This window comes from Pleuronectes platessa, chromosome 7 (genome assembly GCF_947347685.1).
Source record: "Pleuronectes platessa chromosome 7, fPlePla1.1, whole genome shotgun sequence".
In the NCBI taxonomy this organism is placed as follows: Eukaryota; Metazoa; Chordata; class Actinopteri; order Pleuronectiformes; family Pleuronectidae; genus Pleuronectes; species Pleuronectes platessa.
Genome location: NC_070632.1, coordinates 24,756,415 through 24,780,256, shown reverse-complemented (window position 1 = coordinate 24,780,256; position 23,842 = coordinate 24,756,415). Strand labels below are relative to the sequence as shown.

Here is a 23,842-nt window from a genome sequence, read left to right as displayed (position 1 = left end):
GATATATTATCACCCGGATTCTCATGTGGTCAATCAGGGAAATCAATGAATCAATCAATTTGAAACCCATCGAACTGCTGGATGGATCTCAGCTTGTGTGTTTCAGCCAATTCAAGTGTGTTTGCGAATCATTTTGCCATCATGCGCATGATCATGCGTACCCGTGCACCAGTGAGTGTCGGCATGTGTGTGCGTAACCGAGGAAGTTTGTCTTTGTGGTCGTGCGTGTATGAACTTCTGTACGTTTTCGCGACGCGCGCATACTTTTTATCGTAATTGTTGGCGCGCCTTTGAGTTTGCTTTGTGTAAACAGACTCGATTGATACGTGTGTTTGATGATGGGGAGCTGCGTGTGCGCGAACGGGGATCACTGTGAGCGATGTGCGTAAATGTGCCTTTGTGTGTGTGCGTAGGTGAAACCGAATATCCACGTGCACGCGCGTTTAACGACGTCAGAGAGTGTGGACGTGGTTGGCTCCTGCAAAGATGCGTGTGTTTTCTGTTTGCCTGAGGGTGAATGTGCGTATTTGAGAAATGATATTAAAGATTTGAAAAGGAGAGTGAGGGCTGCACACGGGCAATGAAGATGTTACATAATGGAGAACAAGAAGAGAAAGAGAAGAGGAGAGGAAAACAAATGTAATCCTGCATCGTCCAATAAGAGCCGAGTGCCTATTTACTTTCTACCCTCAGGTAATCCTCCAGTCAGACCTTGACATTTACCGAAGAATCATCGGAAGGAAGGAAACCCACAGTTTAAATCCCTCTTTTTGTCAGTCCTTCAATTCTTTCAAGTAAACACTCACGTCATCGACTTATCATCTCTATTTCTGAGGAACTTGGGAAACGTGGTGTTGAATTTGAAGTTGTTTGCATGCGTTTTTCTCGAGACCCTAGTCCAGGGGTGTCCAAACTTTTTGTCCAGAGGGCCACATTCCAAAAAAATGTGAAGGTCTGGGCCACTCACGCCGCCACGCCCCCCTGCCATGGAGCGGACTGTTGAAAGTGCGCCTCAATGGTGTCGCTTAGGGCGGGGGGGGGGGGGCGTGGCACCACTTACTGTCAAAACTGAGAAGTACAATACAGTGGGCCATAGTCCATTACATTACAATTCATTTAGCTGACGCTTTTATCCAAAGCGATTTACAATCAGTGCATTCAAGGGAAGGGGAGAGCGGGGTAATGTGAGACACCCCCTGTATCTAGGCAACGGACACAATTGTGGTCATGTGATCATTAAGTTTTCAAGCCCCTCCCATTCCACCCTTGCCATGAAGGAGAAGTTGGTGCAGGTGCTGTGGTTAGAATGTTTTTTCACAAAAAAATTTCTTGCATCAACTCTTGTGTCAAAACAAATAGATTCAGGTAGAAAAACTTATATCAAACATGTTGATGAACTTCCAACATATAAAACAATGTGATTGTTTCTAGCTGAAGATTAGCCTGAATTGCTAAGAGATGTTGTTTTTTCTAAAATGTTGGCTGTGGGGTAAAGTGAGACAAATGCTGTGGGGTAAGGTGAGACATGTAGCACAAGTTTTAGTCTTAAAAATATTTTAGTGTAATATTACATTACATATGTTTTATTTTTAATGTCAAAAACATTGTATAAAAGCCATCATGCCTAGAAACTACACCAGGAAGACAACCTGGGGCCAAACATCCCTCGCAGAGATGGAGAGTGTAGCTGCTGAGGTCATGCAAGGAAAGAAGTCCTTAAGAAAAGCTGGACGGGATAGAAATATTGATAAGACAACCTTCAAAAGATTCATAAAGAAAAAAGAGAAAGGGAAAGTAAAATCAGTTGCCTGGGTGCAGTAACTGAGGCAAAGAGAATATTCACAGATGAGATGGAGGAGGAGCTTGCCAATCACTTGAAACAACTAGCTGACCAGTTCCATGGTCTTTTTCCAGTTAAGTGCCGTGAACTGGCATTTGAAAATACAGAGAAAAACAATATCCTTGTCCCTGCCAATTGGACAGAGAAACAATGTGCAGGTAAGCTAGGGTGTGCAAGAGATCACATGAATCATAATAATCACAAATCTGCCTAATTGACCTATTACAACATGTGTTGTTATGGTATTTTTAAAGCGGAAAAGTAAGTGGATCACTTTACCCCCTTGATTTCTCTGGTCTGTCTCACTTTACCCCTAAGCTGGGGTAAAGTGAGAAACAAGACCACTTTTTTAAAAACAATCATATTTTCACTGCCCTTTGTCCTGAAGACATTCAGATAATTTCCATTGCTAGGAAACATCCTGAATTAATGGGAAATGTGTAAATTTGACTGATATATAATTTTAGCTCGCTAGAGGGGAGCAAATGTTAAAAAAATTATCTATATTACCCCGCTCTCCCCTACCCGAGGGTACAAACCCAGAACAACAAGAATCAAGAAAGTACAATTTCTTAAAAAATAGAGCAAAACTACAAAGTGCTATAAGTAGGTGCCATTTAAGTGCTACGAAATTATTAGTTAAAAAAAAAAAAATTAATAATTTTTTGTAAATTTTTTTTTTTTTTTTTTTTTTAATTTTAATTTTTTTGAGGCGGGCCAATTTAAAATGGATGGCGGGCCGCAGATGGCCCGCGGGCCGTAGTTTGGACACCCCTGCCCTAGTCCTAACCCTCTCAGTCCCTTTAAACGCTATACTACCCTTGCTGTGATGTCACCGATAGGTGCGTTCAGGCATGCACTGAACTTCATATAATCTCCTGACATTCTCCGAAGGGCATTCCGTGACTTGCGTACTCAAATGTCCAACTGAGAGGCTCCTTTCTCCGGAGATTCTTCGTTCAGCCCTGTAGCAATAACTCACAGCAAGTGATGAGAAAAACAAGAATAAAGATATCACTGGACTGACGATGATGTTAAAAGAGAGTTGGTGATTAAGCCAGACCGGAATTTTATGTGCTGCTAACAAAAACACATGATCTCGGTAGTGGAATTAATAGATTGCGTTCTGCCTCTGCTCCACCCCTCACCTAAACGCTCCAAAGATTTCTGTGCTGTTGTGAAGGCATCTGAGCGGAGAATGTCCTGCTGTGGTGTTCATGTGGGAGAAAGTCCAGACCCAATCTTGCAGACATTCTCTGGAGTTCATGTCTGAATGATAATGTGCCTCAATTAATGATGTTCACCTACTATTTCTGGTCAAAATGGCTGCTGCCAAGAGGCTTAATTTGACAGTATGACTTCTATTTAGCCTGTCATAAAAATAAGTAAAGATCCAAGTGCCATAATAATCATTTTACGGGTTCAAATTAGTAGCAGCCATATTCCTTCATAATCTACCCCAGGGGTGTCCAAACTCTTTATCCCGAGGGCCACATATAGAAAAAAATACGAAGGTCCGGGCCACTCATGGCGCCACACCCCCCTGCCCTGGAGCGGACTGTTGACTATGGCCCACTGCAATACAATGGGCCATAGTCCATCACATTACCTTTCATTTAGCTGACGCTTTTATCCAAAGCAACTTACAATAAGTGCATTCAAGGGTACAAACCCAGAATAACAAGAATCAAGAAAGTACAATATCTTCAAAAATAGAGCTTAATTACAAAGTGCTATAATTAAGTGCCATTAAAGTGCTGCTAATTTTTTTTGGAGGTGGGCCAATTTAAAATGGATGGCGGGCCGCAGATGGCCCGCGGGCCGTAGTTTGGACACCCCTGATCTACCCCTATACACTTTGTTGTTTATGTTTCTGTCTGTCAGAGTGTCTTGCACTTGTTCTCTTAAGAGTACTTTACATGATTTGTCTTTAAAACGCAAACAGCAAAAGAAAAAACAACAACACAAAGTTTTCATGTTCTTCTTGTCTGGGGATTTTCTCTGGGACTCCCACAGTCCGAACATGCAGATTTGGGTTACGTTAATTTGAGACTAAATTGTCGGCAAGTGTGAATGTGAGAGTGAATGGTTGTTTGTCTCTGTGTTTTGGCTCTGTAATAGGCTGGTGACCTGTCCAGGTTGTTCCCGCCTCTTGCCTAATGTCAGCTGGGTTTGGCTCCAGCTCCCCCTGCGACTTTCAAAAGAAGAAGCAGTTATAGATAATGAATCATGAATAATGTGTGGAGTTTTCCTCTGTCACTGAATAATTAGGACTTATTATTTCTCAGTTTTGTTTTTGCTAAGATCAAGTTTAGTATCTGTTTATATGCATGTTCTCCTAGGGGACAACAATTAAAGGGTTATGGTAGTGTGCAAAATACCCGGCATAAATCGGGGGTGCCCTACCTAGTGCTCCAGTGTTATGCTGAAGTATAACACTGGTTAGTTTATTCAGGCTAAAATATTTTGTTTTCTGCATAGTGAGCTATAGCCTGAATAATGTATCTAAGTTTCACCATCCTTCATAAAACACGTACAACTCTGATGAGTTCTCCAAAATTACAAACCCACCTGACGGTATGTAAATCTTAGTGTAAATCTTAGTGAAAAATTACATCAAGTAGCTTTGAAATCAACTTGTTAATTAATTAGCAACTATTTAGAAATCAGTTATAAATATGTTATTATTAGTTTTCTTGCAAAAAGTCAAACATTCTTTTCTTTTTGTTTCTCATTATCTAAACCTGAATATCTTTCTTAGTCTGCAAAGCTAGATATTTGAAGACATTAGGCTCTAGGCAGTTATAAAAAGGTTCACTGTTTTACAGACCAGACAATCAAGAGACAATACTTCATTAAAATAAGCCCTATTGTAATGCCACAGAACCATTATCTTCTCTGACATACAAAGGTCTTCACTTGAATACAAATTATACACAACCAGGAATCTGCTAAACCTCCTCTGAGAACCTGTAGAAATGAAACAGGGCCACCACTCCCACCACAGCAGGAGGGGGCACCACAATTATGATTATTATCATTATCGTCATAATCATTCATAATGATGAACTGCTAAGTAATTGAAAAGCCTCAGAGACACTGTGATCGCAAGATGCATGGCTCCAGGGCGGCTGTGGCTGAGCAGATAGAGCAGTTCGATCTCAGTCTTCACCACCTGCATGCTGAAGTGTCCTTGGGCAAGTTTTCCGAACCCTGAGTTGACCCTCAGTGCTGCCCATAGAAGCACTGTTTGAATGTGAATAACCTGTACTGGAAAGTGCTTTGAGGTCATCAACCGTTATACCATTCATACCGTTCAGTTCTGGCATTTAGTTGAGTACATAACACAACTTTTTTATTCAAGGAAATACAGTAGTTAAACCAAAACCTCACGAAGCAGCTCCACTAGAGAACCGCAGCAGACACGCCACCAGTGTGAACAACCGCGACGCACAGCAGAACCTTGCCTGTGGCAGTGTGCTTGGGTCTGGAGAGCTGTGCAGGTGGGCTTGGTGATCCCTCCACGCTTGTTGGCTCTGTGGCCGGGCTGGGATGACTCTGGCTGGGGCAGTGGAGCTGTGCATGGCTCCCTGGGTCTCTACCCCATAAGGAAATGCAAACGTGTGTGTCTGTAGAGCTTCCCGTATCTTCTGCAAATGCCTAGTCTATCGTGCAATGTATACTATCTTCTGCAGAGTTTGTTAAGTTTATAAAGTAAAGTAACTTTCTTCTGTTTTGTGTGACTAATTGTATAGTTCTTGCCACTTGAATGATCTCTGGTTTAGATGAGGTTTGATTATTGATCATGTATTGATTGCTTCTTCCTATATCTGGATCTCCAACAGGTTCCAGGAAGAATATGATACTGCTACTGTGGTTACCTCAAAGCTGACTGATCATATCACTGCTCCCTTTCCCTGCTGCTCGACTTACTACAACATGGCGAGGGGTTTGAACCCCCCTATCAGCTTCGGCCTCTGCTTGCTCTCTCTGCTGATGCTTAAGAGCTGCTGGCTGCTAGGCTCCACATCTCAGAAGCCCGTCGACTCCCAGCCGCCCCAGCAGGAGTATGCCTCCTCCATCCGCCTGGATGGCGACATCATCCTGGGTGGCTTGTTCCCTGTGCATGCTCGCGGTGAGAGGGGCGTGCCTTGTGGCGAGCTGAAGAAAGAAAAGGGCATCCACAGGCTGGAGGCAATGCTGTTCGCCATCGACCTCATCAACAAGGATCCAGACCTGCTACCCAACGTTACTCTCGGGGCACGAATTCTGGACACATGTTCGCGTGACACCTATGCTCTGGAGCAGTCACTCACTTTTGTCCAGGCACTCATTGAGAGGGATGGATCTGACGTGCGCTGCTCTAACGATGTCCTGCCCATCTTTGCCAAACCAGATAAGGTGGTGGGCGTCATTGGAGCGTCTGCCAGCTCTGTGTCGATCATGGTGGCCAACATCCTGCGACTGTTCAAGGTAAGAGAACACTGTTTGGTGCCGTTGAACAGGGTTCGTTGATGTCAACTTAAGTGGCATATAACGATGTATGCAATAACCTTTGATCAGCTGATATCGAATCTACTACCTCCAAACGTGCCGACCACTGCCTGAAAAAGTTCACAAATAACTTTGGGAGTTGTTTTTTTTAACACCATTTCTTTACAGTTCAACAGAAAAGGCAAATGACTAAGGATGCACCGTTATGGAAATTCTTGGCCGATACCGATATTTAAAATAACAATCTGGCCGATAGCCGATACCGATATTTGTTTATTTTCTTTTTGTTGTTATTCATTCACCCTTTTGTGCCAGAAAAATAATTAAATCATTATTTAGAAAGCACTATAAATTTCAGCCCTTCATCACTCTTATCTTTTAATGAGCACAGATTGAATCAGATTTGTGAAACAATCTTTGATTTAACTAAACTTTATTTAACAGAGACATATTATGCCCATTTTACCGCAAGTTGAAATGGTTCCTTGGGATCTTAATGAAATGTCTGTAACATATTTTGGTCAAAATACCACAAGGGTAATTTAAAACAGTACCTTTTTACCCTGTCTAAAACAGCCCTGTTAAAGTATCATTATAGAGAACGCTCTTCTCATTGATTTACGGTAGCAGTATTGCCCGTTTATTAGATGTGTTACGGCTTCTGTGTGTATGACGTATGTTGTCAATTCCCTTGTTACCTGTGCATGAGACGGATGAATAGAGCCGGTGCACATGAGAATAAAGTACTTAAACAGACGCTACGCTCATACTTTTTACACCAAGTTACACTGCGTGAGTCAAGATAACTTAACAAGCCCTCCTCAGTTTTACCTGTTTTGAGTGTCGGGCAGAAATCACATCGCGTCAACACCCACCGTGGCCCTTTGCGATGCTTGTTTTAATTAAACAGTCGGATTCCCCTGGTCCGCACCAGTTCTCAGTCAGCTGCTAGGCGCCAGCCGGAGGGTTCCCCCAGCGGTCGCCGTAGCTGAGGTGATCCGCGAGAAGGGCCCGGCACGCGTCCAGAGTGGCCGCCGCTGACTGCGTACCCGGTCCCCTCCAACGGCCGGCCTTCCGCGCCGACGATGGACACCGCCCCGCGGTACAAGAGAAAGAAAGCCCCCCCACCAGTGACGCCGTTAGGCGGCACCGGATGAGGACCTCCCGGTGCCGCACACTGAGCCTCCGGCGGCGCGGAGAGGAGGGCGACGGAGCGACTGCTCCCCCAGCCGCGGCACGTGCCCAGCGGTTTTACCACAAATATGAACATCGGCCAATGATATCGGTGAAAGTCAAGTTTATTACCGATAAGCCGATATCAGTAAACGAGGCGAATATCGGCCGCTACCGATGTTCGGCCGATAAATCGGTGCATCCCTACAAATGACATATACCAAATGTTTTGTTTTTGGTGATGCCTTCAGGTGCTGTCGAAAAATCCCAAACACCAGAGTTGTACACAAAGTAGGGGAGAGCGGGGTAAAGTGGGACATCGGGTAATGTGAGAGACACCCTGTATCTAGGCAACGGAACACATTTGTGGTCATGTGACGATTATGTTTTCAAGCCCCTCCCATTCCCAGAGGTGTCAATTAACGAAGTACAAATACTTCGTTACCTTACTTAAGTAGAAATTTTGGGTATCTATACTTTACTGGAGTAATTATTTTTCAGACGACTTTTTACTTCTACTCCTTACTTTTTCACGCAAATATCTGTACTTTCTACTCCTTACATTTTAAAAATCGCCTCGTTACTTACTAATTTTGGCTTGTTTTCATTCCGGTTTGTCATCGTTCAAAAACAATGAATGGGGGGGTAGGTGGGAGATCACTCGCGTGCCACACCAACACAACCCCGGCCTCGGAAGACACGCTGGCCCTGGGGTGCAGCGCGAGACCCTAAGCACCTGTGGGGGGGTTTTGGGTGCCATGCAGTCGAATCAGGCTGTACCGGTAATGATCCTTCCGCAGGTTCACCTACGGAAACCTTTACTTCCTCTAGATAGTCAAGTTTGATCATCTTCTCTGCGCTCCGCCAGGGCCGTTACCGACTCCGGCGGGGCCGATCCGAGGACCTCACTAAACCATCCAATCGGTAGTAGCGACGGGCGGTGTGTACAAAGGGCAGGGCCTCAGCTGCCTGTGAAAGACTGTTTAGTGTTGCAGGGCTCATCTTCAGTTCAGATAGAGCATGCATAGGCTCAAATAACTTTGAGAACCTGCTGCTTTTGCGGCTGAACAAAGCCTTTCAGTAGTGCTTATGTACATACAGGATTTAGTCCAAAGGTCTCAAGGTCTCTTCCAATAAAGGTTATTGATAACATTCCATTGAAGTTTGACTTTTTGCACTATTACAATACTTATTGGGTATTGGGTATTAAACACCCCTCGCAGAGATGGAGAGTGCAGCCGCTGAGGTCATGCAAGGAAAGAAGTCCTTAAGAAAAGCTGGAAGGGATAGAAATATTGATAAGGCAACCTTCAAAAGATTCATAAAGAAAAAAGAGAAAGGGAAAGTAAAATCAGTAGCCTGGGGTGCAGTAGCTGAGGTAAAGAGAATATTCACAGATGAGATGGAGGAGGAGCTTGCCAAACACTTGAAACAACTAGCTGACCAGTTCCATGGCCTTGCTCCAGTTAAGTGCCGTGAACTGGCATTTGAATACGTAGAGAAAACAATATCCCTGTCCCTGCCAATTGGACAAAGAAACAATGTGCAGGTAAGCTAGGGTGTGCAAGAGATCACATGAATCATAATAATCATAAATTGACCAATCCCCATGATTCTGTTACTAGTCCGATATTAGTGGTTGTCAATCTAGCTGTCGGGATTTTAACTATTACAACATGTGTTGTTATGGTAGTTTTAAAGTGGAAAAAGTAAGTGGATCACTTTACCCCGTAGCTGGGGTAAAGTGGGACACGAGACCACTTTTTTTTAAACAATCATATTTTCACAGCCCTTTGTCCTGAAGACATTCTGATCATTTCCATTGCTAGGAAACATCCTGAATTATTGGGAAATGTGTAAATTTTACTGATGTATCGTTTTAGCTCGCCTAGAGGGGAGCAAATGTAGAAAATGTCCCACATTACCCCGCTCTCCCCTACAACCAAGATAAAGTCTCCCAGTCTACACAGTTTGTCCATTTACTAAAGTGTAGCAGCTATTTTTATTATCATTATTCTAATTTATTACAGCTGCAACATTAAAAATAATTTTCAGTGTTGTCCGTTTACATACGTCATCATCGATGGACGATGGCGTCACCCAACGCCCAACCCTACATTAGAACCAGTAAAAATAAAAATAAAGACTTTTTTCACAAGCAGAGTGAACATTGTAAGCAAAAAGCATTCAAGTAGTGGTGGGATGAGGGTGTCATTGATGATGGATTGATGTGTTGGGTACTGCAGTGAAATTAGTGTTTTGTGTACTACTCAGCAGTTTAGCCGTAGTTGAAATTTTCTGCATGACTTTATCTCTGAGGCTGTGTCTTCAGTTTCCACACACCTATGCTGAACATAAGGGAAATGTAGAGCTTTTCAGGATCTGCACTCTGGGTTTGTAATTGACATACCACAGGGTTATTGTTACTGCACTGTAAATACTGAAGTGCTTCACGATGCAGGTGTTGGTGTGACACTGGTTGTTTTCTCAGCCTGGATAAATGTGTTAAGCAGGCAATCTGCAGGTTAACTCCAACTGTATAAAAGTTTTCGATAGATGTGGAAATTATGAATGTGCTGCAAAGATCAACCAGATGACAGGTGAACAGGTTTTCCTTTGAACTAATACTCATCTATTTACCAATCCCAGAATTCTCTATCTGTATGTCTGTCTGTATCCGACATGCGTATCGCAAGAACAGTTAATAGCAGCTTCACACTAGGCATGTGTACTGATAAGGAAGTGCAGTTTAGATTTTGGTGCGAATTGGATAAATTATACTTTCAATTTTCATATACTTTGAATAAACAGGCAAACAGTGCCTTGCAGTGTGCAGGAGCAGCGGCACTATGCAATTGAAAATTACCCTTTATAAGTTTCACATACAATTTATACTCCCGATATAAATTGCAGAAATATTTGTCTGTCTGTGACTCACATAAACCAAGAACGAATCAGGACTTCACACTTGTGTTCAGTTCAGTATTAACAAACTTTGGATATACAGGTGACCAGCACTCTGTATCCGTGGTGGCTGGAACCAGTTTTACCTTAGGCCAAGCCAACAGCCAATTACAAACAGAATGGGCACTGGACGGGTACTGACAACACAAGTAAATATAAACCATCCATCATTATTATTAGAAAAGCTCTGTGGTATTTATCAGTTAACTTGTAGAAAAGAAAATGTAGAAACCTGGCCTGATATCTTCTGTCGAGATTTTTCTTTTCTTTTCTTTCTCTGCACATAAGAACATAACGTTATGCAAATGTTCCTGCTGTGGGACTAATAAAGGATTATATTAAGTCTGGGGTCCTGGTCTCAACAGTATATTTTGTTTGCTAAAGTGCAAGTCAATGTGTGGAGCTGAAATGATGTGCTAAATTCGAAAAACCACTGTAATTAGAAAAGACCATTTTTCTTGTTGTCTGTTTTTTATATTTGATCATATTTCATTGAGATACCTCCTTGTTTGATTCTACCCTCATTATAATTTGCAGCTTCTGCTTGTTTACACTTTTAAAATAAATTCACTACAAGCTCCACAGCACTAACTCCATCCGTACATCAGTCACACTCATGGCTCTGCTGCTCTTTACAACATGTAACACTACCAGGACTGTGTGATAGCTGATGATGATACATGATGATATACAGCATTTTATCATGTATTCTGTCGTGCCACAACTCTTAATAGATTTACATTCTTCCACACAATGCAGATGCCGGTAGGAAAATGCATAAAATAAAAGCAACATAATATGTGACACAGAAAAGGAGAAGGAGTCCAAACAACCTACACATAATGCATGAAAAGTTTGATACGTACCAGCAAACTTAACACACTCGAAACAACCTTTCACCACCTACACATGAAACAGGTCAAACAGTGCGGAGCGGGTCAAGGGATGAGCGCCTCTAATGTACAGTTGAGTGCTGAAAACAAACCTCAGACTCAAATGTTCAAGAGGCTTCTTTTCCCACTGCATAACATACGGCAAAGAGTCATTAAAAGAAAAACAGCCGCTGTTACATCTTGCAGCACTGAATGTCAGCCCCAAAATGTAGAGACAAACTGGGAGACTGTCACTTTGTGGCGGAGGAAGCGTGCTCTGTCTTCATCTGCAGCATAGATAACATGTTCAGACAAATGTTTCTCGTGGTGCGTTGAAGTTAAGTTGATCCCAGCTGTTGCCTCGTCTTCTTCGACTGGTGCACAGCCAATAGACAAACTGTATCTGGAGGCGGTGCATTGCTTGTGCACAGTAGCAACCAAATTCCACCGCCCTAAATTAGTGATGAGCTGTATGATTCATGTGCATGTGTTAGAGCCCGGCCAGCTTAATGAGGACAGAACGGCCCCACAACATCACTTATCTAAAATTAGCTGGAGATGCCTTCGGGGGGTGAGGAAAAGGAGGAAGGGAGGGGTGGGGGGTAACCAGATTGTGCTGACACAGAGGTTTCCGGACCCTGCTCCTCCTCACCTCCACTCACCACCACTGTCAAAACCTCTAGCTGCTTTCAGGACTTTCTGGTTTTAAGTTGATCACATAGTCTCAGTGAAGGTGACACACAGGCATGGATTAAGATTGCAAAAGCCCCATGGCAGCCATGATCACAACCTGAAGGACAATATCAACACCTTTAGATATCTTCATCAGGATTGATACCCAAATAGTGCAGTTCTAAACCTGTCTGTTTGACTAGGCTGTTCTCTTGAACTGTGGTAATTATTCCTTCACTTTTTATTGTTTGGGTGCTGGTGATTTTGTGCAGAGCTTTTTATAAACAGACCAGTGAACAGTGTGAGTCCTATCAGGTGAATGGTTCCCCGAGATATGCTTTCCACATACAGAGAGACAGCAAGCAGAGAGACGCATGTGGAATTATTGTAGTTCGATTTATTTTATTAAAAGAAAGATGACTTGGAGGCCTCTAAGGGTTGAAGGCCCCTGGGCCCCACCCAATCAGCCCAGTGGATAACCTGGGATTGGTAACACAACTCACTGACTTAAAGTTTAGACTCTTGTCTTTGTGATTCCACCGTTTATCAAATTTATATATTTTAGATAGAGACGTGCAAACTCAAGTGGGATGAAAATGATAACAGTGGTAAGAAGTGTGCCTTCTTGCACCTGTTGCCAGGGATGAAACAGTGATGTCATGCAGTCATGGAGTTGCACCCACACAAAGAAGATTTTACACCATACTTTCAATGAAAGTAGCAATACTGCAATAAAAACATCCCATTAATATAAATATTGTCCCAAGAATAAGCTACTGATCCCATGATCTTTCCCCTAGCGCCACCCCAGGACAGACTTTACATCTTTAGCTCTGCTCTATACTGTAACAAAAGACAAATCAGTCCTGTCTAGAGTTGTTCTGTTAGTAAAACCCTCTTGTGCATCTTCTGAAGATTCACAGAGGGTACCAGAGGTGAGATCCTCCCTCTGAAATTGTGATGCTCCCTGTGCATTTGCATGATATTTGCACATCCATTTCACATAGTATCACACAGTCTGAGCCCAGCCTGGTCGTCAGGAGGACACTCAGCTGCGACAGTCGCTCCTGCTGTCGCATTATATTTTCCATCTCTGCGTGGGAGAGGTGGAACCGCTGAAGCTCTCTTTATGAGCTTGCTGCAGTCCCATCCGAAAATTAAATAAATAAATGAGGTGATAAAATAACAGAAGGAGGAATGAAAACACATTGTTCCATACAAACTGTCAGAGGGAGGAGGAACACTAAGTAATGCAGCAGCACGACAGCCTCAACCGATAGAAGAAGGAAAAAAAGTAAATAATCCCGTTGTAGATGTGAGTGTATAACATGCAGTCAGCTGAGCAGAGGCATGTTCGAACTGTGCTTCCCACCCTGTTATCTTCTCTTACAATCATTTAGAATATAAGACTAGATGGTGAATCTCCCTTGTACGTTTGAAGGTCTTCTGCACAATTTAAGTTTAACTACCAGCGGATGTTAGGGACATAACTTCAGTTGTGCACCTTAGCATCATCAAGTGTGGTGGCCTTGTAATCACAGCTACAGGCTGAACTTATGGGTACGCTGAGGCTAAAGGTAAATCTGACTGGCTCCTGGTTTGTAAATGACAGTACTATGAAAGCCATGTGGCCTGCTCAGTAAATCAGTCATCATTACCTTTTTAAACTAAATGCTTTACCATTTTGGAACATAGGACAAGATGGAGAATATCCCTTGTATGTTCTACCGCACTAATTAATTCCAACTGCTAGTTGATGTTATCGTGGATGTACTAGTGGATGTCAGGGAAATATCTTCATTCGTGTGCCAGATCAAAATTTGTATCATTCATTTCCATATTTGTGGGCATTTTCATGTCTTTAGAGACATAGAATTCAATGCAACTAAAGGCCGGCGCATGCTTCTGTGTTTTCAGGGGTCGGCAAGAACAAGAGCCCTTGCGGGCCCCTTACGTGCTTATGTATCCCTTCTTACGTGCTTGCATGCGTCGCCCAATTTTTCAAACTATATGGCAAAGCTCCGCAAGACTGACGCAGCCCGCAAGGCTGTGATTGGTCTGCTTACTACATCCTTAACCCCTATTGTCTACAAATATAAATGCAAAAATAAAAAATAATAATAATCATTATATATCACAATAATAAAATAGCTCCGACACAAGGTTAGTGAGGTTATTGTGCATTAGAAAATGAATATGAAGATAATTTGTTTGAAGGCTTGATATCAGTGTATTTTTTCTAATTTCCTGTTGCAAAGTCACTTTATTTCGCTGTGCCTTGAAATTCCCCATGTTTGGTCTTTATCATTAACATCAGTCAGTTAGAGGAACCATTGGAAAAGCAGGACAGGGATTTTGAACTGCAGTTTATGAGTCTGAAAGGCTTCGAAGGTCTGCTATATTTCACTTAGTTTTCAGAAAACAGAGCTTCGCACAGTCTGAGAACGTGTGAACACTGAGACTTGTTTTCACTCTTTGTAAAAGTGTTACCTGCTAATATCACACCGATCTGTGCTAACGCCTGACACAACACAGCAGCAGATGGTTCATGTGGGGGAGCAAATCCGTCACCAATGGGACAAGAGGAAGTAAGGATTCATCGTCTGGAGACCATTAATATCTAGAAACACACTGTTGAAGTGAAACACGTCTTTAAGTACGCATTTGAAAATTCTGTTTGTAGTCCATTATTGTTTTTAGAAGCTTCAATATCAAAGCACAACACAATGTAGAGTTGGACAAGTTTATGTAGCAACATGACATCACTTCCTGTCATGTCATGTTGTCCGACTTGTGATGATCCAAGACTTGTCGCTGACTAGTCTCAGATTGCATTACACTTGTCTTGAGACCTGAGTTGTTGAACATGACAAAAAGACTTGACTTACACATTTCTCATACTTGACCCTTCTTTCAAACCAATTGAGAGTCGATGCAGATTTGAGGAGTACTCGACTTGGACTTGTTTTACTTGAGACTTGTCTCAAAATAATTGGAACTTGAATTAGTATTTAACTTGAGCTGGACTCGTCTGAAATGACTGAAATAAATCGTTTTCCCAATGACTTGAGGCCTGACTCAGACTTGGTCTCATGCCTCAGACTAGATACTGATCTCTTGAGTCTTAAGTTACATTTAACTCATTAATTGAAACTTGTCTGAACTAATAGACTGAATCATTTTCTCCAGTGATTTGAGACTTGGTTGAAACTTGTCTCAAATGACTGGACACTCTCCTAAGTTCCTCAGACATGACTCAGACTTCTCTCTGAGTCTCTCTAAAGTTGAGACTTTACTTCAATCACTTTTTGAATTAGACTTGTTTCCAATGAATTAAGTGTGTCTGACATGTCTCAGCTTATTTGAGACATATTATTGTTAGAAAAGGCTCCCCTGTGCTCATCCTGACCTATACCTACACCTGGTAACCTGCGGTCAGTGTGGCCACTGCAGGTATATATTCGGCCTCCCACAGTCAGTCACAGACAGATTATCAGATCTGCTTCTCATTAACTGACAGTGTGACTTCAACATCTCAGTCAGAGTAGCGTCACATTAAATCGGTAGTTTAATATCATGTTAGCGTCCTGAATGAGTGTGAGGATGAAACCACTGCACCTTGTGTAAGAGTTAATGGGAGCTAGAGGCGTCCGGCAGCTGATCTGTCTCGATGAGCTGATTGCTTTGTTGACAAATGTAATTTTTCTCTGAGAGAAAAAAAAACGATGGAGGAGAGGATGGATACTGGAATTTAATTGAGGGGAATTTGCTCATTGTAGCAGCAATTCATTAGCGTGGCTGTTAATAACGACCTCATTAAGCTGTCTGAGACCATCGTCCTCGTTGTATTTTATTGTCAGTATTGATGAAACCTTTCTGTGCGTCATGGTCATTTTCACAGTCTACATTTTTAATCCACCCACTTTTCAATAATCTATTCTCTTATTGAAAAGACTCAGACTATAACCAACAGCCATTTGTGTCAAGAAAGATAATAAATACAGTGTCTCATGAATTATGACCAACAGTCGCTCGCTCGTCCAGTTGGAGGGGGACAGCGGCTGATGCTCTGCAGTCCACAGCCTATCGCTCATCATCTCAATCCCTTCTACGTCATTCTTCTGTTGCAATTGTAAACTTTGTAATGACTTTGATACAAATAGTCTGTGTGGCATTTTGTTTATTCAATATTTACTTCTGTCAGGGGTAATCTAGAAGTGCCTGGCTCAATTTACCTATTTCTTTCCTTCAACTCCGACATTTCTACGACACATTCTACACACAAGATTCTTCTGCCAAGTAGGTGGTTGGAGCAATTGAAACAGAAGAGCATCCGCCTCAGTCCCAGAAAACCTTAACTAATGACAAGACGTCACAGTGTCTGTTGTTGCAACTTTTTCCACTGTGATTAACCACTGCTTATCTGTTTTGTGTTATTGTTTTGGACTAGTGGCTGTAATTTATTTAGACCTTTACTTTCTGTTTGGAGTCGGTTAAATACGTGCCATGGATAAAATAGTTTATTCTCAGATAATATTCTGACTGCTCGGGGAGTCAGTGTGAACTCCATAGATCACCATCTGTTGAGTGGTGATGAGGGTCAGAGGTCCGCTGCTCTGAGTACAAACACAAAAAGATCTGTCTTCGATAAGATTAGAGAAAAGATGGTGGATTCTTGGTCGTACAAAACCGGACATTTAAAGACGTTACCATGGGCCTCAAGTGATAGGTATCTTACACCATTTTAAAGACCACATGAGTTAAGAGAAACTAATCTGCAAATGATTTATTAATGAAAATAATCACTGGATGCAGTCCTCTGTGTCTCAGATTAGACAAAGAGGTGGGAAGCTCCATGAGATGTATCCTCTGAGGAAAGAGTTTCCTTTTTTAAGTGGCTTCAGTTGTTCTGGAAACATAGTGTCTTAGTGAGTGCTTCAACTAAATTCAAGAATGTATTGTTGTGTAATGTATATGAATACATAGGAATGTATAGGAACGAGCAGTCCACAAAAAATGCAAGCGATAAATCCCATACTAACTTTGGTTGGTCCTAGTTGTTTACCCAAAGGATTGTTTAACCACATTAAGCCAACAGTCTGATAAGACACTGCCATGTAAACAGCATATTCTGATTACCTTAACATGAGGAATTAAGCAAATGACCCTAGTCACATTATGTAGACATGTACGTTTTGATCGGATTACAACGAGTATTCCCAGCATTTTGTGACATTGACATACGACACCCATCTGCTTGACGATATGCTCTAGGCTTAATCAAAATGGAAAAATACATGGAATGTAGCTTTTACAAAATTAGGAAGAGAACACCCAACATGTTAAACAAGGTAGCATTATACTTTACACTATTTCAGGTTGGGGTTTTAAAACTGGCAGAATAACATTGGATGTAATGAGTCCTAATCGAACAATGCTCTGTAACGTGTAATGGTGAAAATGAAAAGGAATTGGAACAATGTTTTATTCTTTATAAAGCCAAAATTCAGGATATTGGTGTCCATGTCAACACAGTCACAGTTTCAGACAAAGTTACCCCGTCAGTTTATGTAAATAGGATTATTGATTTTGAATTTGAGGTACAGTAGCTGACGTTGTCTAAGGATGCCAAGTAAACAACAATCGCATGATATGGGTCCATCATAGTCACTAACAGAGCAGCGCTACATCAATATCTCTCTAGAAGACATCCCCTCACTCACCCTAACAAGCCAGTGCAAGAATTCAATCAGTAAATCTGCTCTCTACACAGTCCCTGACATGACATTGATAGACACCTGCTGAACAAACAGAATAAGAATTCTCACTGGTGTCTTTGGCTTCTAAACAAACTTTAGAATAAACTTTCAAGAACATTTTATTCAAGGTAGACCTTTGGACAGCATTTAGTTGTACAATGCCAAAACTCTCATTTCTCCTTTCTTCCTCCTAATCCTTTTCAAGGGAGAATGTCAATGCACTTGACTCCCCCGCCTCTCCTGCAGGAGTTGATTTGTCTCTTGTCCTTGTGAATGTCGGATGTAGCTCATTCATCAGCACCAACCGATTCATCTCCCATTGTCTCTCTATTCACAGATCTGCTGTGCCTGTGTATTTAACGCCGGTGGAGACATTAAAGGGGACATATTATGAAAATTCCACTTTTGTAGTGCTTCTACATGTTAATTTGGGTATCTGGCATGTCTACCGTCCCCAAAACTCTGGAAAAAAACAACTCCCGCGTTTTGTTGTGGTTCCTCTATTTCAGAGGATATGCTAGAGTGCGTCGAATGGGATTACGACAGAAAAATACGTCATAGTCTCGCTACATGGCCTTGAACCACCCCCCACCATCATCTCACCGGGGGGCACTCAAAACAGGTCAATCTGAGGAGGGCTGTTTTAGACAGGGTAAAAAGGTGCTGCTTTAAATGATCCTTGTGGTATTTTGACATACGTATTAAGACATTTCATTAAGACCCCAAGGAACCATATCAACTTGTGGTAAAATTGGCATACGATGAGTCCTTTAATACAGTGGATCGTGTCAGTCACCGAGTGTCAGTGCTGCGGGATTAAGAGATGACTCGATAAAATAGTCCGCGGGTTCGCTTCCGGCTAACCCGGAAGTCGAACGCCTATTTACTTCCGCGTCGCGGGCTGCTCGCTTTCAACACAAACGAACAGAGACGCGACGCGGACCACGGTAAAACAACGCTGTGTAATATGCAATTAATGTGACCTTTTAAACTAAATAAACGGAACATTTATAACATAAGACATTGTGTGGAGTGGTGATTTTAACGGAAAACTGACGGGTACAAAGGTGTATAAACTGTAGCGGTGTACTTGGGGCAGTGTATCACTGCCGTGACGGTCGCCGAGCGCACCGTCACAAACACAAATGCAGCTTTGTCACTTTGATTTGTTAGAGGACAGTTCTAAAGGTGTTTCGGATCTTGTCTTTTCCATCGCTCTGTTTTTCGGTTTATAGCCACGGCTAAGGAATGATGATGCTTGTCGGACGTCTGTTCACCACTTTAGTCTAAACTGAAATATCTCAACAAATATTATGATTAGATGAATTAAGTTACTGTGGTTATATCCACTGACCTTTCTCCAGGATGTTGACATATGTGCCCTTGAGTCACATGTCTAAGCAACCTTTGGATTGATTGAAGGTGGCATTTATGCTCACCTCAGGATGAATGTTAATAACTTTGGTGACCCCTTTATATTTTGATTTAGGATCGCCAGTATATTATAATATAAATTGTACACTGACTTTCTTTATGACCAGTGCCCTCATCTGTGCTTAAAGCTAATTAGCAAATGTTTGAATGCCAAAATCTTAAACTGTTTATAAAGATTGACGTTTATAGATTTTCCTGAAGGTTCAGTGTTAGTAACTCCGGCCAAGGAGGATTTGTTTTTCGTAAGGAAGCAGGATTACACAACAACTACTCCGATACCACCAATTTGCATGAGACTTTGTAGAGCAGTGGATAAGACGGACACATTACATTTTGGTGCGGCTCCAGATAAGGCGGTGGATTATTTTCACTCCTTTTGTGGCCTTGTGACATTTTGGTTGGGTAACAATTGGGTTGATTTCTCAAATCGGCAAATTTAGAGGACTGATAATTATGAGTGCTTACACTTTGGTGCAGATCCAACTCTGGTTTAGTAAACTTAAATGTGATTTCATAAAGGGCCTGTGGGGTCTTGGGTTGAGCGTAAGTGTTGACTCGCTAGCCGCTCACAGTGTGAAGTGACGTCACAAGCACAGATGTTAACCTGACATTTATTTGGGCTTCCAGATGATTTTTCTTTCCTGAATGAGTCGGTCAGAGGAGGAGGAGGAGCTGTCGTCTCAAGAGGCTCCTTCGCAAGTGGGGGAGCCATCTTCTGCTTCGGTCTCTGTACACACTTCATGTGTCTTTAGTGTTTCCTCCACACTCCCACTCATCTCTTCCTGTCTGCTGCTGGGTTGTCACGTCTCAGTGTGGCAGCAGCTCAAACGGCTGTGAGAGAGCCCTTTTATTCTGTAATCAGTGCTGCCATAGTTGTTGCAGCTTGACAGGGCCAGACCTAGATTAGTTGGGGTTGAATATTTCTGATTAATTGTGTTGTCAGAAAGTGCTATATATTGAGCTTCATTTCCTAGAGTCTCAGTTGATATTTTTTTCATAGGTTTTGTTTATTCTGTAAATTTAAGTCTCATACATATTCAGTGCTTGGTGGATAAAGCAGCAAATCCTCACTTTGCAGCCTGTCTAGTGTTTTTTGACTTGCAAATTACCTCATTCTATGTCAACTAATCATTTCAGCAGTGTTCACATTATGTTCTGTACTACTACACAATCTAAAAATATATCCAAAGAATCTTAATTGCTCATTGTGCAGATTCACCCAGCCTTTATAGAAACAAACATAATGAGGATTTTGCCTTCTTTTGCAATTTACCAGTAGTGATGCCAAAAATGTGATGTTTGTCCTGAGGGGGGCGATAGAGGAAAAGTCACTGGGCCATTCAAATCTAAAGGAGCAGAGCTTAGATCGGGAATTTACTGATAATCTGACATATGCATGTGGGGTGTAAAGAAGATGTCTGTCATTCTAGTCTCTTCTGTCAATTTAGGTAGCCTGTAAAGTGTTATTTTTCCTGATAAGTCTGGTGTTCATTAGTTATTTGATGCTACAAAAATGACTTGAAACCTCGACAGCTTAGACTGAGTTGGTCGAGCGTGTGTATTGGTGGGACCAGGCTACCTCTGCTCTTTGGCCCAGGTGGGCAGTGCTCTTTTCTGGGATAGTTTGGCTTCATTACAGAATAGTGGGAGTAAGTGGAGATGTATCGTCCATTGATAGGTCGGCTAGTCTTTGCTTCCAACACTCAGTGACATCGCAGAAGTGTGTGCTCCCTGCAGAAGGAATTCAAACATGTAAATTCACCCACGCAGACTCACTCCAGAACAGAATTAGATTTTTGATTTCATGGCACTTGATCCACTAGGCTTCTGACAACCCTCTTCAAACTACAAATTATATCTCAAGTCTGATGTTTCTGTCTCACCTACAGTTTCAACAATTAGATGTTTTGTTTTTTTATGTTCAATCTTTACTGAAGTATAGAAGACGTTTTATGTGGATTTCATCAAACTAGATAGCAGCACCAGTTGCAATGGACTCAGCCTCGGGAAGATGATGTCACAGCATGTTGTCGCCGGCGTTGTTCTTCCAGATTATCATCAACCAGCTCTTCAGATCGTTTCCTCATGTCTCTCTGCAGCAGGCGAATGTTGCTGTGACATTTTGAGGTTAAGCTGTGGGATGGCGGTGCTTCTCGGCTGCCGCAGGAGGTAATGCTTGCTGGCAGGCGTCTGCCGACACTCAGTCGGCGTTCAACTCGTTGCTTTCGAACCATCACTGCCTTTTGCTTTAGTGTAAAGGTTCTCAAAATGAAAGTCAGGCTGGGAGATAACATCTCTGCAAAGTATTGTATTCAACCCTTAAATCTACAGAGCTGTAATTATTCAGTTACGCCTGGAAATAACTCTAAAGCATATAAGCACCCAATTCGTTAAAGGAGGTAATGAAACCGACTAGGGCTTATCAACAGAAAGAGAAACGTTTTTATTACTGATTAATCCTTGAGATGCAAAATACTTGAGCTCATCTCCTCCGCTCTGAGAATGTAGTGCTCAACTCTGTTGTCTGTGATCGGAAACTGCATCTGGAGAAAAACAAGTCTAGTCTCAAGATTTTGATGTGTTTGTAAAAAATTCAGCCTTCTCCCACAGTCCAAAGACATGCAGATTGATGTTAGGTTGAGTGGAATCTCTAAATTGACTGTTGCTGTGAATGTGACAGTAATTTGTTATTTGTCTTATATGATGACCCTGTGATGTACTGGCGACCTTTCCAGGGCCCTTTACACAATGTCATCTGGGATTGGCTCCAGCTTCCAATGTGACCCTGCAAAAGTGCTTTGAGATTTTGGAAAAGCCTTAGGCCAAAAAAATATGAAGATTTTGTTTTTAAATATTTAAATGTTTGAACTCAAACTGAGTTCTCCTCTGTTGGTGGAGAAGGTTCCAAAAGTTTCTTTTCCAAACTTAATCCCAGGCTTAAAATATAAGGAATTAATTATAATTGAGCTTCAGAACATCTGATATCAAATTTATTGTCAATGAGTTTTCTTCTCTTAGCTCAGGGGGCTATCATGTCTTGGATCGGAGCAGTGACGTCTCACTGAGTGCTGCGTTGATTTTTAGAAATGTCTCGCTGATGAGGACTCACTGCTGATCTCACGTCAGATGTGTTCTCTGTCCCATCATCCTCTGCAGCTCTCCCTGAGCGCTGATGCTCACTGGTCCTGACAGCTTCCCGCTGCTGATGCACTGCTAACCCTGACTCTCCTTCTCCCCCATCCTCCCCCCTCTTTGGGGCAATCCTCGCGCCTGACTTCAGATCAGCCGTAAACCTGCTGCCTGTCATCACACTGCCATTGTCACACAGAGACAATAAAAACGTACCAATAGCTCACATTCATAATAAGGCAGTGTTAGTTGTTTTCAGAAACAACTGAATCAAAAAATGATGAAAAATGTTCAGTCAGCAGTGGATCCTCATTTATCTGTTTTATCTATGAAGTTTAAATCCTACTTAGTTTAAAGATGAGATGAGAAGCTGGATATCAATATCATGTCTTCTGTTACTGTGAGTATATTATCTAGCCTAGCTTAGAATCAAGACTCGAAGCACCTAGCCTTGATTTCTCAGGATGGAAAAATACAGTTATTCTTCCCAGCTTCACTAGTATGTTACAATTATTATAATTTTTTGCTTGTGACTGAGATACAAAAAAGTGACATAATTATGTTGTAAAAGGGCCTTTGACTGATACATGGCGTCATACCCTTCATCAGCTCCTCCCTCGTTGAATGGGAATCAGGTCTGTAGGGAATTTAGTATTTTCTATTCCTTTGAAACTGACCGCTGACCTTTTGGATGGACGGGTGTTGGGGAGGGGCCTGCTGCTGGGCCAATGCCAGCTGACATTGGGCAAGAGGCAGGGTACAGTCACCAGCATATCACAGAACTATGAGTCACCCTCATATTCACATCTATGGGTCATTTAGAGTGTCCAGTTAACCACAATTTCTCGTTGTTCAACCCTAACCTATGAGTGATATGAATGAATGAATTTAACTATGCAGAACCTTTAATGCATATAATTCAGCTCAACAGTAAACTGCACAGCTATTTATATAAAAATATATATAAAACAAAGCATTTACAAAGTTTCTTCAGAAAGATTAAGATATAAAGCATCCCCAAAGGTTTTTGTGGCAACCTTGGGAGGAGTTAAGTGCAGCTGTGGAGGAACATAGACCATTTGGGAGGCTGTAGTATAAAGGGGATGAGGCCATTAAGTGCTGTAAAGCTAAGAGAATAATTTAAAATCAGTTCCAAACGACACAGAGAGCTAGGTAACATAAAACAGTTAAATTATCTATCAATTTAGTTTAATTATTTAGAAACTCTCGCAGCAGTGTTCGAGCTGGCTGTTTAATTTGTAGGATCTCCCAGCGCCAGCCAAGGTCTTACTTTCACAATGTTTTTTGTTCATGTACTTGTGGCCATGTCTGTGTTACGGTGCCAGAGACATGTTTGACTTCTAGCTTTTATCAGCATATAATCGGCGTCATGTAGGGACAATAGTCCTTCTACTGTCAAGTTTGAAAATGAGCAGGAAAGTTGTGCAGTGTTGATTTAATTTACTCTGCAAGGAACACACAAATCTGGTTAAGGTATTCTGGCC

At 42.0% G+C, this 23,842-nt stretch overlaps 1 protein-coding gene across 1 annotated transcript in view; it reads left to right on the top strand.

Annotated features, from left to right (window-relative positions):
• grm8b (glutamate receptor, metabotropic 8b) overlaps nt 1–23,842 on the top strand; it is a 132,417-nt gene that overhangs the window by 440 nt on the left and 108,135 nt on the right. The window contains exon 2 of the mRNA XM_053427908.1: nt 5,686–6,313. Within this exon, the coding sequence (XP_053283883.1) occupies nt 5,780–6,313 (534 nt within the window). The 5' untranslated portion in view covers nt 5,686–5,779. The remainder of the gene's footprint in view (nt 1–5,685; nt 6,314–23,842) is intronic.